The sequence below is a fragment of the Leptonychotes weddellii genome, chromosome 2 (genome assembly GCF_054177405.1).
Source record: "Leptonychotes weddellii isolate Sample4059 chromosome 2, ASM5417740v2, whole genome shotgun sequence".
NCBI classification, from domain to species: Eukaryota; Metazoa; Chordata; class Mammalia; order Carnivora; family Phocidae; genus Leptonychotes; species Leptonychotes weddellii.
The window spans coordinates 49437872-49455740 of NC_138370.1; the positions used below are offsets into that span (position 1 = coordinate 49437872).

General features: G+C 37.9%; 2 protein-coding genes across 14 annotated transcripts in view; one reads left to right on the forward strand and one right to left on the reverse strand.

Moving 5' to 3' along the window:
* Positions 1-13186, forward strand: part of HPF1 (histone PARylation factor 1) — a 34294-nt gene extending 21108 nt beyond the window's left edge. Inside the window, exons 6-9 of one of the 4 annotated variants that reach the window (XR_014142474.1) lie at positions 1885-1972; positions 6021-6193; positions 7623-10094; positions 12857-13186. Coding sequence is in view for 1 of the 4 variants with exons in the window: in XM_006730118.3 (XP_006730181.1) it covers positions 1885-1972; positions 6021-6193; positions 7623-7754 (393 nt within the window). In the remaining 3 variants the exon portion in view is untranslated. Of the gene's footprint in view, positions 1-1884; positions 1973-6020; positions 6194-7622 lie in introns of all 4 variants that reach the window. The other 3 variants (XR_014142476.1, XR_014142477.1, XM_006730118.3) reach the window with 3 other exon arrangements.
* Positions 13187-13850: 664 nt separating this feature from the next.
* Positions 13851-17869, reverse strand: part of CLCN3 (Cl-/H+ antiporter 3) — an 89276-nt gene continuing 85257 nt past the window's right edge. For all 10 annotated transcript variants that reach the window (XM_081811042.1, XM_081811038.1, XM_081811033.1 and 7 more), the window contains one exon: positions 13851-16827. In XM_081811042.1, coding sequence (XP_081667168.1) covers positions 16669-16827 — 159 coding nt within the window. In that variant the 3' untranslated portion in view covers positions 13851-16668. The remainder of the gene's footprint in view (positions 16828-17869) is intronic.

Consider the following 17869-nt stretch of genomic DNA (forward strand, 5'->3'; position numbering starts at 1 on the left):
TATACCTTTCTTTGCACACTTATTTATTTCCTTAGAAGAAATTACTAGATGTAGTATTGCCAGGTCCAGAGTGATTTAGAGTGGCTGTGTATGCTGTTTTTTTTGCTGGTTTTTCATTTTGTGGAGTTTTTTATTTTCTTTGTTTGCAAAATTCCCTGTCTGAGTGAAGCTAGTTTACGTTCCCACCAGCAACGATTGAGTGCCTGTTCTCCCCATACCTTTGCCACTACTAACTAGGTATTAGCAGTCCCTTTTGGTCTTTTCCACTTGCATAAATGTAAAATGATAAGTCATTGTTTTAATTAGCATTTCTTTGATTATAAAGGACATTAAATATTTTTCACTTATCTACTGGCCATTTGTATTTCTTTGGTGAACTGTCTCAAGTTTGGCCATTTTTCCGTCAGGGTTAGAATTCACCTTTTCTTATTTGTGTTTTAAGTTGGGTGTTTTTTCCTTGTAAGACTCCTTTATAGTTTAAAGACATTAATCTTATTTTTATTGTTATATATATTGCAGATTTTTTTATCAGTATCTTTTGTTTTTGATTTTTATTTGACTTTTTAAATTTTACGTAGTCAAGTCTGTCTTTTCCTTTTCCAATCTAAAATTATTAAAAATATTTGCCTTCTAGAGGTTTCATTGGTTTTATTTTTACATTTAATCCTGACATCCAACTGCAAATTACTTTGGTATAAAGAGTAAGATATAACTATGACTTTGTTTTTTCCAAATGGTGAGCTGTTATCTGAGAACTTATTTTGAATAATCTGTCCCTTCTCTTACTTACGAAAGAATGAAAGAAGCAAGAGATTAGGGTCATCTGAGTGAAACAGATTTTAAGATCTAGAGACTTAGGGCCGCGCCTGGGTGGCTCAGATGGTTAAGCGTCTGCCTTCGGCTCAGGTCATGATCCCAGGGTCCTGGGATTGAGCCCCACATCGGGCTCCTGGCTCAGCGGGGAGCCTGCTTCTCCCTCTCCCTCTGCCTCTCTCCCTGCTCATGCTGTCTCTCTCTGTATCTCTGTGTCTCAAATGAATAAATAAAATCTTAAAAAAAAAAAAATCTAGAGACTTAGGTGAGAAGACTAAAATGAAGAGCTAATTTTGGGCTTGTGTCCTTCTTCTGTCTTGGCAGTTTTCACTGGGCTGCACAAATAAGCATAATATCTGAAGTAGTTGTTTTGTTAAGGAAAGACCTAAGAATAATACCACTATTGTGAATAAAAAGAATATAGACTGGAAGGGTTATGGTGGTGGTTGTGGTTGGGCCTGTTCTTGCCTTTGAAGATTACCACTATAAAAGATCACTGGTTATGTTATTTTGCTTCTGTAAAGGGCACCACAAAACTGGAAACTGCCCTACTTTGGGGAAATTTGCAAAAACAAGCCTGAATTTTTCAAGTAAAAATGGAGGCCCTGAACTTGGCAAGATGGATGAGAGGAATTCTGTCCGGTGGCATTTTCCTGCTAACAAAAACTATTCCTTGACCTTTTAGGCTCAGTTCCTTATGCTTCCTACCTAGAAAATACAGTGACCTAAGAGAAAACTTAAATTCTGGCTTGCCTCATATAATAGGATGCATTGGCATTCTTCCTTCCCAAATCAGGGTGTGGACTTCTGTCTGAGTGCAATTAGTAAAAGCCAGTTTCACTGTTCTATCATTTCTTCATGTGCTTAACTTTTACTGATTTTGAAGAAATAATATTAAACTTTGGTGGTGGACTCCAGGTTGAATGAAATGTCATTAAATGTTACATTTTGACATAAATGTTGAGGGTTTGTGTGTGTACATTTATTTTGGAGAGTTTGTTGTTTGTTGATTTTATCTACCATGTCTATTTTGTCTGTTTACCAATAGTTGTATTTATTTTTTTTATTTAGGTTGTGACAAAGACCTTTCATGGTGCAGGCTTGGTTGTCCCAGTAGATAAAAATGATGTGGGGTACAGAGAGCTCCCTGAAACGGATGGTAATGTATTTCTTATGTAAATGTATGAGGAAGGTTCTCCTTGTATTGAGAAGTAGGTAAGTAAGTATGCCTTTCGTGAGACAGTCACTAGATCTTAGGGATAAAGAGCAAGCTCAAGTTTTAGGATCAATCAGGCCTGAATTAAAACTAGGTTTATAGCTGTGTAACCTTAAGCAAATTACTTAACCTTACTGGTAAACCTTGTCTTTTTCATCTCTAAAATGGTTAATGATGGTGAGTACCATTCATATATAGGGATGTTTGGAGTGTAAAGAGTATGTAAGGTTCTTAGCACAGTGCTTGCCTAATAGGGCTCAAAATATGGTAGTTAATTTTAAGAGTTTAAAGAATTTTAACCTATTGCCTGGGTTACTTTTTCTGAACTATTTCAGACATTTGACATTATAGTCAACTTACAAAATAATTCTTGAAATACTGTGTGGTTATATAGTCCTTTGTGAAAATTTTTTCATCTGTATGTAAGACTGTTTAGCTTTCAGAAGCCCAAGATCCTGAACTACTTCATTTACAAGTACAAAAACTCTGAAAATGGACTGTTTATATACAAAATCTAATTATTGCTATTTTGAAAAAAGAGGGGAAAAATCACTTCTTAACTATTTCCCCTCTCCTTTTTATTCCCTTCTTACTTGGAACATCCCTATTGGCATTCTCTTATATATTATCCTTTTCCAAGAAGGATAAAATTTAGAAGGAAATCAAAATTAGCACTTCCTCAAGAACCAAGTATTCCTGCCCAAACACATATAATATTGGTCATCCATTTTTCAGAACAGAACTAACCAGCCTTGGTTGTTAGTCTCTGGGGTTGGAACCTAGAAATCTGCATTTTTTAACCAGTTTTCTAAAGCAGCTGTTCTCAAACTTCGTTGTACAGAGTCTCCAGCCAAGATTGGTATCTTAAATCACAACTATTCATGTGTAACTGTTTTTGCTGTACCCCTGCCATTTTAGAGGAATTCCATGGGAAAAGTAAATATGGCCATGAATGGCTACAGAGCACTTCATATGTGGTTAGTGCAATTGAGCTGAATTTGTAATTTTGATTTTAATTCATTTAACTTTAAAAACTGAAACTTAAATTTTTTTTAATATTAATTACATGTTGAAATGCTATGTGGATATAATGGGTTGTTAAATACCTTCAAATTAGTTTCACATATTTCTTTAATACAGCTACCAGAAAAAACTTTTAATTACGTAGGTAGCCTACATTTTACTTGTTCGACAGTCTAATCTGTCCTGTATCTCCTCTCTGAAGTCAGAGGTAGTCAATCTCTAATGGGGAACGAGTATAGGCTCCAGCTCTTTCCTGTTCAGTCTTCTGCCTGTGTGTTAGTGCACTCGAAGCTTTATAAAGCAGATTTACTGTCTTGTCTGGGAAAGTCTGAGAACATTGTTGCAGATCTAGGGTGGTAGGTATTAAGTTGTCATACCCTGGAGTAAACCTTATTACCCTCCCCTGGTTGTGGGTCTTTATTTTTATGTCTAAAATCATTTTTATTTCTCTCTCCTTTTGCTAACATTCTAGATACTAGATCCTTCTGTGGTTTAATTATTTTTGACTGAGAAGTGCAGCAAGGCATAAAGTTAGGGACCTAATATCATCTTGCTTTTGCCTAGTGTTGTTTGCCAGGAAGTACAGTTGACCTGCAGTTTGTTAATGTGCAACAGTGTTCGGTAAATCACAGGGTAGTTTGTTCATAACCAGTTTCCCCTTTGAAACTTGGAACATAACATTCCAACCTGGCAAATAAGATACCATTTATTGAGCAGTTCATAAATGTCGTAATAGATTATATCAAGTGATATTTATACAATAACACTCCCCCCACTCTTTAAAGTAGGTCTTATTCCCTTTTCAGGTGGAAACTGGATCTCAAACTTAGGTCTTTCTGACTGTGGAGTGCTTACCACTAACTAAAGAATAATTGCTTAGCTAGTTGCCCAACTTTAACTTTGGCACAATCACTATGGCTTAGCTTAAGTATTCCAGTTGGTGGTAGTAGAAGAATAAAATACGAACCAAGTATTGAATCTCCTAAATCATTGTTTTGAATAGTAACATTTAAGGCAGCATTTTTGAGTGTTAATTTAAGGCTTCACTTAGGTATCAAGTTTGGGCTTCTGTTAAAGTGAATTTTCGTGGAAGTTTTTATTGGTGGAAGAACATATTTTTCCTCACACTGGTGGTGAACTGAATATTTTCATCTCTGTTTAGTATTTTGATAGCTTAGTAATTGTTGTAAATTGCTTATTCTTTTGTAGTCCATATATGACTTACCTGGAGTGAAAGTAGAAGACATCAGAAAGTGATAAACTTTAAATTACTTGCTAACAGAAGACAACTAGGTCTTCACTTCCATGCCAACTCTAATTGAATTGTAGGGGCTGCCAGCAGCACTGTGGTGAGAGAGATTCTAAGGGTCTCAATCGATGTTATATCTTCTCTGGGTGCAAGAAGGAACCCCTTATTTTCTATTACCTTAAGGTTTTTTGATGGAGGCTGGATATGTTTCCTTTAAATGATTGGCACTGATTTTTTTTCTGAAAAGGAAGCTTATGAAGTTTGTATAAATAAACTCTTTTTAAAAAGTTTCAAACCGGGGCGCCTGGGTGGCTCAGTTGGTTAAGCGACTGCCTTCGGCTCAGGTCATGATCCTGGAGTCCCGGGATCGAGTCCCGCATCGGGCTCCCTGCTCAGCAGGGAGTCTGCTTCTCCCTCTGACCCTCCTCCCTCTCCTGCTCTCTGTCTCTCATTCTCTCTCTCAAATAAATAAATAAAATCTTAAAAAAAAAAAAAAGTTTCAAACCAATAAATGTGTCACCACTATTTATAGGCAAGAACATAGGTGATAAGTGTAATTTGTTCAGTGCGATACTTATCTACCAAAGGTGGGAAAAGGAACAAAATACATTTTGTGACCTCACAGAGAGTATGCATTTTGTGCAGTCGTCACAACTGAATCAAATATATTCATATTCAGAGGTTAAAAGCCCTAGTATTTCTTTACCACTCTTGATAATCTTAGGTCTGTAGTTAGTATCAACAGAATATTGTGCCTTATACATTAAAACTTAAAAGTCATGTATCATTCTTAGATGTAATTGTTAATGTTCTAATGAATCTTCCTCTCCCCCCCAGTACAGCAGCCACTTAGTTCAGAAATGTATTATTGTTGGTTTGTTTGAATAATATCCATTATTTTTATTACTGGATTATCCTTAGGGCAGTAGTTTGTCAAAAAGGGGGTACAATTTGTCAAAAAGGAAGTCTAATTAGATAGTGTTAAGTACCTTCATATGCATCCTGAGATCTGATGCACACCGGCATCCAGAAAGGAGAGGAGGGGAAAATGTTGAAAGCCAAAATGAAAATGTTAAACCACCGGCTTTTTAAATTTAGAGATTAGGAATTTTCTCTGTGTTCTCACATCAAATTACACTTTTGCTGTGGCCACACTTTGGTAAAGGTTTAATTCGGCAATGATTTCTTATTTCTTATATTGTCTTTCTCTCTGCCTCTAAGAACAGGTAGGACAGGGCAATAAAGAATAAACATTATGGTCTGTTTTGGGTTTTTTTTTTAAATCCAGCTCCTAACATGGACTGGCCCAGAGGTGGGCTATGTATGGTCTCTGTTGCCATATTTTTTTTTTTTTTTTTTTCCCCAACGAGCTAATGGAAAAACATTCTTAGTGTGAGGGCAGTTAAAAACAGAGGGTGTGTCAGGTTTGGCCACAGTTTGTTGATCCGTGGACTAGCCTACTAAAAATCTTTAAAAGCTTATGTATAATCATGATTGCAACTAGATCCATGGTAAAATAGTCACACTTTGCCGATATAAAAATCTTTTTTGTTAAACCACTTTTCTTAAATTATAAAATTGCCATTCTAAATTATAGTGCCACCCAAGGTGGCATTTGTTGTACTAGTATAAAAATTGATGAGGAAAAACCAGCTTAATTATCTTTTTACCTTTGATGATGGGTGCAGATCATCTTTTTATATCCTTGGTTTCTTACAGCCAACCTCAAGAGAATTTGCAAGACAATTGTTGAGGCACCAAGTGATGAGGACAGACTAAAAGCTTTTGCTCCCATTCAGGAAATGATGACCTTTGTGCAGTTTGCTAATGATGAATGTGATTATGGTATGGGGCTTGAGCTGGGAATGGATCTCTTTTGTTACGGCTCACACGTGAGTAAAAAAAAACTACCTCCCAACAGTCACCAGACCCTTCTCTTCCGCACCACACTCCACATACAGGCATACTAGAGCATGCACATTTATGTCCCCACTAGCGTGGGTAGGATATAAATTCAGCTTGTGTGTCAAAATGAATTTTTTTTCCCAAAATGAACTTTCTGATAAGCAGATGTCTGAAAATATTTATTTGAAATTCATCTTGTATTCTGCCAAAGGTGACTAACCAAGGTTATTTGCCTTCAGGTTTACATTAAAGTGAATTTACTTATTAGACGTATTCTAGGGCTATATGCTGTTAGTTAGATATGTGTATGGCTCCGTACACATACCTTTCGTAGGACTGTTTGAGTGCATCTGCGGTGAGGCCGGAGTCTGCGTTTGACCTGCTCCTGGGTGCTGGTAACACTGCTGCTCTGTAGACTAGTGTGAGCGGCAAGACTAAACCAGCGGCGCTCTGACCTCAGCAGGTATCACCACGATGTGGAGGGCTGTTCAGACACAGATCGGTGTACTTACCCCTACGCCCCCCACCCTCCAGGTTTTGATCGAGTTCTTGGGTGAGTGTTAGACCCGTCACAGGTCAGGCTGATGCCACTGGTCAGGGGCGTCTGTTTTGAGAACTCCGCTCCAAACCCTATCACTGTTTCTTTGCCTACCTTATATATGGTTATTAGTAAAAATAATCACAAGTGTTTAACAGCCAGAATAACAGTCATTGGCCAATCAGAATAATGCTGGGCCTGCCAAAAAAATGTTTATCAACTTAATTGAAAATGATTGGTGTGAGTACTAAACAACATATGAAAAGGTTTAGCACAGTACTGAGCATCTGGTAAGTGCTAACTGCATCAACGGAAGCATTGCCAGGTTCTCTTCGAGTATATATATAATAGCAGCAGTCTGTCACTTGATAAACCCAAGGCAGTGACTTAAGGGATGGACCAGGGTTACATGGTGGGGTCAGGGAGAGAGAATTTGAAGATGAAGGGGAATAAATGTGATTTGAAAACTCAAATTCAGCATACCGTTTCATATAGTATCAACTAAGGAAAATAATGATTAAAATCTTAACTGGTAGGGATACACTAAAGAAGGAAAGAACATTTGAGCGTATAGTTTGGGGCAAGTAAAAAGGACGATGATCCTTACCTAAGGGAATAAGGAAGCTTAAAATTTTAACTCCATTTTCTTCTGAATTTTCTTCAAGATGTACCATTAGTCTTTTAGTACTACAAGGTTGCCTCTTGAACAGAATGCTAAATGCCTGTGTGAATTCACTGTTCCTAGCCAATCTAGAAAGTAGCTAAAATGATTTGGAGAGTATGCTTTGTTAAACAAGAGCTTTTTCAGTGTGTTTTTTGCTACATACTAGGGCATCTGCTATATTCTCTGCTTAATGTTATATTCTTTTATTTTTCAGTATTTTCATAAAGTTGCTGGCCAGCTTTTACCTCTTGCATATAATCTGTTGAAGAGGAATCTCTTTGCAGAAATTATTGAAGATCATTTGGCAAACAGAAGTAAAGAGAACATAGACCAACTTGCAGCATGAATGAGAGTTGGCTTTGTTTCGGTGTATAATATTTTAAAGCATTAGTATTAAACTTGTGATTTGTTTTTAAGGAATACAGAAAATAAATTGATGGAAATATTTACTAAAAACTTTTATAAAGCTCTTCTAACCCTTTTCTTTCATGTGCAGATAAATGGCAGTCATCTAAATGGTGATGCCCTAATCACATCTGAAAGACAACCAAAGTCCTCTGACATGTCACAGGAAGTCACGGTCTACTGCCCGTGGATAACTAGACTGTTCTCTCATCAGGGAGCCCTATTTCAATATTGAACATATGGACAACTAAAAATTTATTTCCTCAGACTTGAGTTAATAATAGCTATAGCTCTAAGGACTGGATTTGTGGGCGGTGGGGAGGGCATAGGGGAAATAAACTTGGGAGGTGCCTGACCCCAGAGGTACCAAAGTTACTTTTTAACAATATCTCCAGATGATACATATGTAGTCCAGGTACCTATTAGGTATATTCTTTAAAACAATTCTTTGACTCACTGTATTTACTAATCAGTATAGCATAGAATATTGATATACAGTATAGTATACTAATCAGTATACCATTAATTTAAAGTTTACTACTGCAAACCAGATTCACATCCTCAAGCCTGAAAAAAATGTCCTTCCCCTTAAAAACAGAGCGCAAACCATGAAATGTAAAATAGCCAACTCTGCAGATTGGGCTGAAGAGCATATAAGCCATTTCCCCTTTGTATGAAGTTCAAGGTAAAAAAGCCCTTAGGTCATCTTGTAACCCCCACGTTTTGCAGAAGATTGACTTGCCTTACCCAAAGAACTTTTGTTGAATTGGCAGTCTCCAGTGTCACTTATCCTGTCAGCTGTCTTCTTAAAATAGTTTGAGATACTCTGATACTTACTCTTTTTGATATAAAGTATGAGTAGACTATTTGCAAACACTTCCAGCCAGGATTTTTAATACAAGCAGCTTGTCTCATCTCCCCAGTTAAGCTGCAGGTTTTTTAAGAACATGTATTTTATCAGTATGTATCCCCCCTCAGTAACACAAACCTTTGAGTATGTATTTATTTGTTGAACAAAATGACCCTATTCCATGCTGCTCACTAAGTGCCTGATAAAATCACACTAGCAAGATTTGGGAAACTATTTTGAGATGCCCTTAAGGTAAGAATTCTTGACTTCTCAGACAATAGAATGTCTTCTGAGGTCAAAAATCTCCTCTGCTTTTACAGCCTATACCTAGTATCTATTCTCATTCCCATGGCCCAGGCTGCCTTTGTAGGTCATTAAGATGCTTTCTTCAAGAGATGTTTTATATAATAGCTTAGCCAAACTAAACTGAAAACATCCTTTTACCTTCCCTTTCATTACTGTACTGGAACTTTCATAGTTCTGATGGGGAGGTCTCAGGAGGTTTTAAGGAACTGCCACATTTCAGTGTGTAAGCATCTGCAGGTCTTGGCCCCATCTGAACTAAGCTGTAAGATGACAGGAACATTAGCTCACACATACTTTGATTAGAAAAGGTGACCAAATCACATTGGATCTTAAATAATTGAACATTTTATAAGCTCCTGAGCCTTTTTCCTCAGATTTCCTTAGTTTCTAAGGTACCTAATATTAGGGGCAGTATTCAGAAATAGTTAACATATATCTTTTAAATTAACATATATTAACATATCTTTTAAATATCTAAAAAATATTCAAATCAGCTATCTTACATTAAATCAATCTTCTTAGCTAGAAATATTAGCCATTTAATAAATTCTGCCATTCCTTGATCCAACAGTTTCAAATACAGTTTGTAGTTTTTTTTTTTAAATATGCCTTCTTGTGATCAGTAATACAGATTCTAACAGGACTTCTTATCAAGGAACAAATTAAAATGAAGGGGGACAAAAGATCAGCTTTTCATCCTTTGCTTATACAAACCTAACATGAATGTGTATTTTCAGAAAGCCAGGCGTTGTGTAACAGCAAAGATTGAATTGGATACCAATGCCAAGAATATGGCCATTATCATCTGGATACCGTAGTTGCGGATTTCCAGTCTCAAACTGGAAAGTTGTGTCAGAGGGCTGGAAACAGGTTTCAGGAGGTACTCACCTTCCGACTACTGGAACATTTTTCATTAAAGAGCAAGCTCCTTACAATACAATACCAAACTTCTCTTTCTCTTTCCTTCACTGAAGCACAGTCCGCTAACCTAGTTTGCTGAATATTTTTATCTACCGAGGATGTAGCCATCCAATGGCTATAGTCGCTTCCAAGCACCACCTATCTACTTCTGTTCTCAGAACACGTTCTAAATGCCTAGACTCCCAAATGAAGTACCTTAACTCGGTAAGAATCTAACAGAAAATCACTACTCGAATTTAGCTAAGCTCATTCCTGGAGCTTAATAACGGGGTATAATCTCTCAAACACACATGTGGAAAGATACACCCAGGGGAAAAAATGAAAGCTATAAAACTTAATCCAAAAAAAAAAAAAAAACTTAATCCAAGGTAGTGCTACATATTACATCGCCACAATGACAGATACCCGCTATCTATGCAGATGATCCTGATACCCTAAACCTCACAGTTTATTCAGTATCTAGACCAAGGGTCAACAAACGTGCTGAGGGCCAAATCTGACCCACTTGTTTTTGTCAGCGGGAAGCCTGCTTCTCCCTCTCCCACTCCCCCTACTTGTGTTCCCTCTCTCGCTCTCTCTGTGAAAATAAAATCTTAAAAAAAAAAAAAAAAACTATGGAGAAACAGCCACACCTGTTCATTTGCGTATTATGTGGGCCTACAACGGCAGAGTAGTTGCAGCAGATTGTTATGGCCCCCAAAGCCTAAAATATTTACTATCTGGCACTTCACGGTGGAAAATTTGCTGACTCCTGATCTAGATGGTCCCCCTCTTTAGCTATCAACTCCAAAGTCACACCCTAGACCTTGTCAGCACCAATAATGCAAACCCCCTCCCTAATCTCAGTTTCAAGCATCCTACTGTCCAAAATATCACCACCCATCTTTTCCTCTCTTTCTCTAGTCCCCAGCTCCACCCAGTTTTCAAACCCACCGTAGCCTACACCAATTCACTGATCTAACAGCCTTTTTCACTATTCTTCACTTGGTATTCTTGCTTCCCTCTTCACCCAGCCCTTGTATTCCACTCTCCATCATTATGATCACTCCCTCATCTACCCCACTGCCCCTCTCTCCATTAGCTGTACTTACGTTAGAAACTTAAGCCTGATAAAAAGCTGCCTACTCCTACTTCTGCTCAGTATCAGGTGGCTGGGGAAAAAAATACAACCATGACAACTGGTCTTGTTTTTTTTTGTTTGTTTGATTTATTTTTATTTTTATTTATTTATTTGACAGAGAAAGACACAGCGAGAGAGGGAACACAAGCAGGGAGAGTGGGAGAGGGAGAAGCAGGCTTCCCGCGGAGCAGGAAGCCCAATGCGGGGCTCGATCCCAGGACCCTGGGATCATGACCCGAGCCGAAGGCAGACGCTTAACCGACTGAGCCACCCAGGCGCCCCGACAACTGGTCTTGTTTTAACCTCAAGTTGGTCATACTACTGCCCATTAATCCTACTACTTTCACATCTTTCCTCAAACATGCAACAGTACCTCCCAGCCCTCAGTTTATTTCACTAAGAAAAAACAAACTTCCCCAAAATCTCACCCCACACTACCAACTACCCAATATACTCTGCCTCTTCCACATTGCTATAAATGTTGCTTAATGTCCCAAGAGGCCATCCCCTCTTGCCTACTCAAAGACCTCTCTCTCTCTTCAAATCAGTTTTCCCTCTCCAATATTCCTATCAACAATAAAAGCTGTAATATCCTGCATCCTAAAACAAAATACTCTCTTTCACGCATCCAGTTTCTGGAAAACTCAGCAAGAGTTGAAATAGTTGCCTTTTGGGGGTGCCTGGGTGGCTCAGTTGGTTAAGCACCTGCCTTGGGCTCAGGTCATGATCCCAGGCTCCTGGGATGGAGCCCCGTATGGGGCTCCCTGCTCAGCAGGAAGGCTGCTTCTCCCTCTCTCTCTGCCCATTCCCCGCCCCTGCTCATGCTCTCTCAAATATATAAAATCTTAAAAAAAAAAAAAAAATAGCTGCCTTCAATTCCTTTCATCAATCTCTGTCAAACCCACTCCAATCAGACTTTTGCCTGATCTGAGCCTGCTTTGATCAAAGTTATCCATTATCTCCCACTGGGCAACTTTCAATCCCCATTTACTTCACTGATCCTCCTTGAAACTATTATTCACGCCTTATGGGACCACCTTTCTCTTAAAGGCACCAATCTTCACCCTACCCCACTGGTTGCTCTTCTGCTGGCGCCTCATCTCCTCAAATCTAAATATACATGTATGTCAATGCTCAGTCCACTCTGTCCACTGGCTCAGGATGATACCTCCCAGATGTTTTAGGTCTCTTAGGCTGGACCTTCCTCCTGAACTTGAGTCTCGGTATATATAACTGCCTACTTGACATCCCCACTTGGAAGTCGAAAAGTCATTTAAAACTTAATGTCTTAAAACCAAAATTCCTCTGTACACAACCTCAAATCTGGTCTTCCTGAAGTCATTCCCAGTTCAGTCAGTGGCCATTGGAAACATCTTTTACTCCTCTTGTATCACTCCACATTCGATCCATTAGCAAATCCTGCCTCTGCCACCTCCAAAATGTCTAGAATCCAGCACTTGAACGACCTCCACCACCCCAGTCAGGTTCAAGCATCTATCATATCTTACCTTGATTATTCCGAGAGCCTTCTAATTGGTCTCCCTCCATCCACCCCTTCCCCATTATAGTCTATCCCCAACAAAGCAGCCAGAGATCACGTTAAGTCAGATCATGTCACTTTTCTGCCACACTGGCTTCCCATTTTATTCAGAATAAAAGTCAAACGACTATATCCCTAACTTCTTTCCTCCTCTTACACCCTACTCCCCACTCCAGCCACAGTGACCTACTTGGTATTCCTTGTACCTGTCAGGTGTATCCCTCCTCAGGATGTTTGCATATACTATTTCCTCTTCTTAGAACATTCTTCTCACAGATAACTGTATCATTCCCTTACTTTTTTTAGGATTCTGCTCAAATGTCACCTTATCCCTGAGGCCCTTTTTCATCACCCTCTATAAAAAATAGCATCCTCCCGATTACTGATTTTTTGGGAATTTTTGCCTGATTTATGTATGCTATAACAGTGTGTGGCACACAGGAATCAAAAAAAGAAAAATCTGCTGAACTAAATAACTTGTGATATGTATCACCATCTGACATACCATATATGTCTCTGTCCCTACTGGAATGTAAGCTTCAGGAACACAGCACAGTGCCTATCACACAGTAAGTATTCAATAAAAACTCAGTGAATGATCGAATGAAATGAATGATAAATAAAATCTATTACAGACTTTTTAGTCAAGTGTCTTTTTTACTAAGAGTTTAATATTACACTACTGAAATCTTTTAACAATTCAAATGTTACCACCTTCATTTAGGCAGTTCTATTAGCAAATGTACAAAGTAAAATTTAAAAAAACATGTAGGGGCGCCTGGGTGGCTCAGTCGGTTAAGCGGTTGACTCTTGGTTTCAGCTCAGGTCATGATCTCAGTCAGGGTCCTGAGATCGAGCCCCAGGTTAGACTCCACGCTCAGTGCAGTCTGCCTGAGATTCTCTCTACCTCTCCCCCTGCCCCTCCCGCTCTCTAAAGTAAATCAATCAATCAAAAAAAAAAAATGTAAATCATTTACATGTTTTATCTTCATGTCAACAGCGTAATTTTTCTTTTTGAAAGTAAACTGAAGTGAAATCTTTCTGTAAACCTGCAAGTTGCACTGACAAATGGAGACTCCCTACTACTGCTGGTAGTATTTATATCCTGCTGTTCAATCCAGCATCTATTCCTTTGTGGCCCCTCGTCTGCAAAGTATAGAAATGGCTTTGTAACCTGAGAGAAACATTGTATTTGTCACCCCTTTGAGGCTGGCATGTGCCAGGCATATTGGCCTACACTGCATAGAGCAGCAGCAGAAGTGGGAGGACTCTTACAGATATAATTAAAGGCCAAACCACACATTGTCATATAGATTTTAATAGATTTTCTGATTAACTCATCACAGTAATCATTTTTACTGTAATGATATGCAGCTTTACTACACTAGTATAAATAAAAACAGATAAATACAGCTCTAGGCAACATCACAGATTAACAAACTAAGCATTCTTCATGAACCAAAACTGAAAACAATTATTAGTAAGAGATGCTGACACCCTTGCCCATTCTCATCATACCTTCTCAAAAAGGGTACTCCAATAAGGCGCTCCACTTATTATATTGGTCAATTAATTTGCCAATTAGCCAGGCACATATATTTCATGGTCTCCACTATTTCGTTTGGTTGAAAAGCAGACACACCTCAATATATCAAAAAGAAAAGTGGAACAGGTAGTACTACTGAAGAAAACCAGTGAATGCATTAGAAATACAACACTTTTCCTGTATTTTAGCAGTAAGACACATCAAGGGATAGAAATATACCAGGAAGAAAATTAATATCCACCTTGAATATCCACCCTGAAATGTCAGTCTGTGAGGCAGGATGAGCAATGAAAGGAGGACGTGAAATCGAAAAGGAAACATGGAAAATAAAATCCATGTGACATTTAATGTTACGAAGCTATCTGCAAAGAAGCTGGTTTCTCCTTTGAAGGCTTGTAACTCAAGACAAGCTATTCGGTAGCCAATGCTGAGGAGTTCACACTGCAGATACACTCAGGACAAGATGAAGATAAGATACATAGAAGATAATTTAGAAAAGATTTCACTCTGTATGGCCAAATGAGCTTCATTGAAGGGGTTACTAAGAAAGCTTGAAGTCTGCCAAAGGGAGCAAGTAAACTAGGACAAAATACCAATTTTACGCAGATAGCAAAATGAAGAAATGTTTCATGAAGTTCCTAAAATGTTGTTCAACTTTTAACTGTCATTCTAATATGGCTTCATGATCTAATAAAAGCTTCAAGATATTACGGATATATTATTTTTAAGAACTAGGAAGTGAAGAATCACTTCCAAAATGTAAAAACGGCTCATTGCCGGTTATGTTTCAGAAAATGTCTGTCTGCAAAATTCATTTCCTACCAAAAATGCATAAGCCCAGACTATATAGGCCAGTCCTTCAAGTAAACTGCCTTTGCTGATAGTGAATTAAGACCATGATTAAGACAGACATTTCCAAAAACAAAAATTCCAAACACACCCCAGTACATTTTCAACTCATCCTGCAAAAATGTGCACTGTGGATATTCAAAACATTAACTGAACACTTATGGATGTGATGTACCCAAAGATTCAAAGGTTATGTTCAGATTAAAATTTTAACTGCTACCTTTGCAATTGTTTTCATTTGTTTGATTTTTTTTTTTTTTGAAGGTTAACACTATTGGGCTTTTGGTTTTAATCTGCAAAGTGATTTGTTGTGTTTTAACTTTCTAGTTAATGAGTCAAAATATACAGAAGACATAATCCAGAGGATGGCAGTGAAAGATCGGAAAAAGGTTTATGTACACACTGGATCACAGACAAATAACCACAACCTCTTTTTAAACCCTTGTTCCCAGTGTAAACTTTGTTCATATCTCCATATTTGTAAGTCTGAATTAGTCTATAAAAATCACATTAAAAAGGTAAAATTATTTAAGCACGATATTAACTGATCTGTATTTTATAAATTTTAATCCATAAAAATATAAATAAGAATGGTAAATTTTTAAGAAAAGAAATATACATTTAGTGCAAGTTATGAATTACATTTCTTCTTCAGTGTCAGCAATAAAATATCTTGAGGAAAGAAAAAAAAATGACTGATCTAATTTCAAGAAAAAAAATTCCAGTGTTTAAACATGCAATTAATACCAGATACAGCTAAACAGAATACTTCCTTCTCTTTACTGTCAAAGCAGCAGCATTTTGTTTCCTTATGCTGAACAGTACTTGTATATTATAGTAGTTTTAGAATAGAATAGAAAATTTGCATAAGACCAGGTCACATTATCCATAAAGTCTGAGAGGAAAAAAACAAAAAGAAAACTGTTTATCCTTACAAGTCAAGGTTCATTGTTGTTGATTCTGAACCACACTGCACACAAGCTGAGAGATTTCCTTCACGCTTCCTTCGAGATTTTACCCATTTGATTGGCCTTTGTTGTGGTGCATGTGACCGCTCCAAGCATTTAGTGATGGTACCAACTGCGTGGCTAATGGCACAAGAAACACTCCCTTCTTGTGATGAAACTTCAGTAAAATCACAGTACATCTCAATATGAGAAAGGACTGTTTCAAAAGGGTACACCAGTTTAAAGAGGCTTTGCCACAGCTCAAGAGAGAAAGAAAGAGAGAGAGAGGGAGGGAGAAAGAAAAAGAAACGCTCTTCTGGAATGTAGAAAGATAATGCTTAACTATATAATTCGTGAATTAGACAGAACAGTTTTGATACAAAAGGGCAAGACCTTGCTGTCTTATAGATGGCTCAATTCAAAGTAATTCCTCCAGAAACAGGGACTGCTATTGCTGCGATGCTGGAGAAACAGGCCAGGTGCTCCAGCTGGTCCGAGGACTCCACGGCCGCGGCGCCCTCTCCGCTGATGCTCCCGCCTGCACTACCGCGCACATTCTCAGCTGAATGCATCCAGTGCAGAACAACAGGAGATGATTTGCTGCTCTCAGTTAGAAGGGGAAATACCTCACTCACTTCCTTCTCGCTCCTTTCCCTCCCCAAACAACTCCTCCATTCCACCAGCCGTATTTGCAAACCATGTTGCAAAAGCCTGGCTTTTTGATTTCTTGTCTTTCTTTTTTTAAAGGAGAAATAAAAGTAGACGACTCCCTCGGGTTAAAGAGTTGTGCTATTCAACAAATGAACTTCCTCTTCTGTTTCCTCTCTCTCCTCATCTATAGGATTCAGTTGAACATTATTGAAGCGGGGTCTTGGTTTGCCGTCTGGGCCATATGACGGAGGATATCTTTTTTTGTTATAATGCCAAGGAGGCGCCTGAAAGGAATAAACAGAAGATTGCTATTAAAATAAAAGGGAAAAGAAAAGAAAAGCTAACTCTATAGCTAAACCCTTTTTGTTGACAGGAATAGAGCAAAGCAAGCACCATGATTTTGCATTTTCAAAAAGTATTTTATTGGTAAAGATAATTAAATTATCCAGCAACCATCCTTTGATATGAAAGTATCATGGTCACTAATAGTACGATGTCCTTTCCACCAAGACTCTGAGGACTGCACACCTCACTGAAGTAGAGGTACTTTGATTCATGTATGCCAACAAAAAAGTAAAACAAAATGGGAGGATGTGTGAACAAGAAATGATACTGATCCCATTTGAGAAGGAAAATTCATTGCCAGGACATCAAGAAAGCAGTAAAATGTCTGATGACCAAATCTCCTCAACATTCCATTTTTTTAAAACCAAATTTAACCAACTTTAAAAAAATAACTTAAGGATTGCCCAGTTGTATGCAGAATCTTCATGAAAGCACATACAATTGAGATAAAATGGTCAACAAAGAACTCCAATCCCAAACTTCAGAGCCCAGAGAATAAATCTATAAGACAACCCAAGTTTCTAGTACACTCATCAATGTTTTCCTCTTTTGCTTTTGGCCGAAAAAGTTAAGATACAGTGCTTTTATGAAAGTCTTGGTTGTTAATGCTTACGGTGAAAAAATCAAGAAGCAGTCCTAAAAGATTATTATAGGTGAAGCAGAAAGCAGAATGAATGAGTAGCTACTTATTATTCTGGTTAGTAGTTTTTAAAAAAAGGATGCATGAAACACTTGTGAAATATTAGCATACAACAGAAATACATAATCAGTTGTGTACTTAAGCAAACTGGGACAGGTTTTATATAGGTATGACAATTACAGGGCAAAATAATTTCAGGCATTAATTGCTAAAGCCAGACAATTTTTAGGTTATAAGGTAAGATAATTCAAAATTTATCTTTAGCCATGAAACCACTAGGACATAAAGCCAGTTAAAACAAATGCATTTGACCCCAAAAGCTGCTCACAGCATTCTGGAAA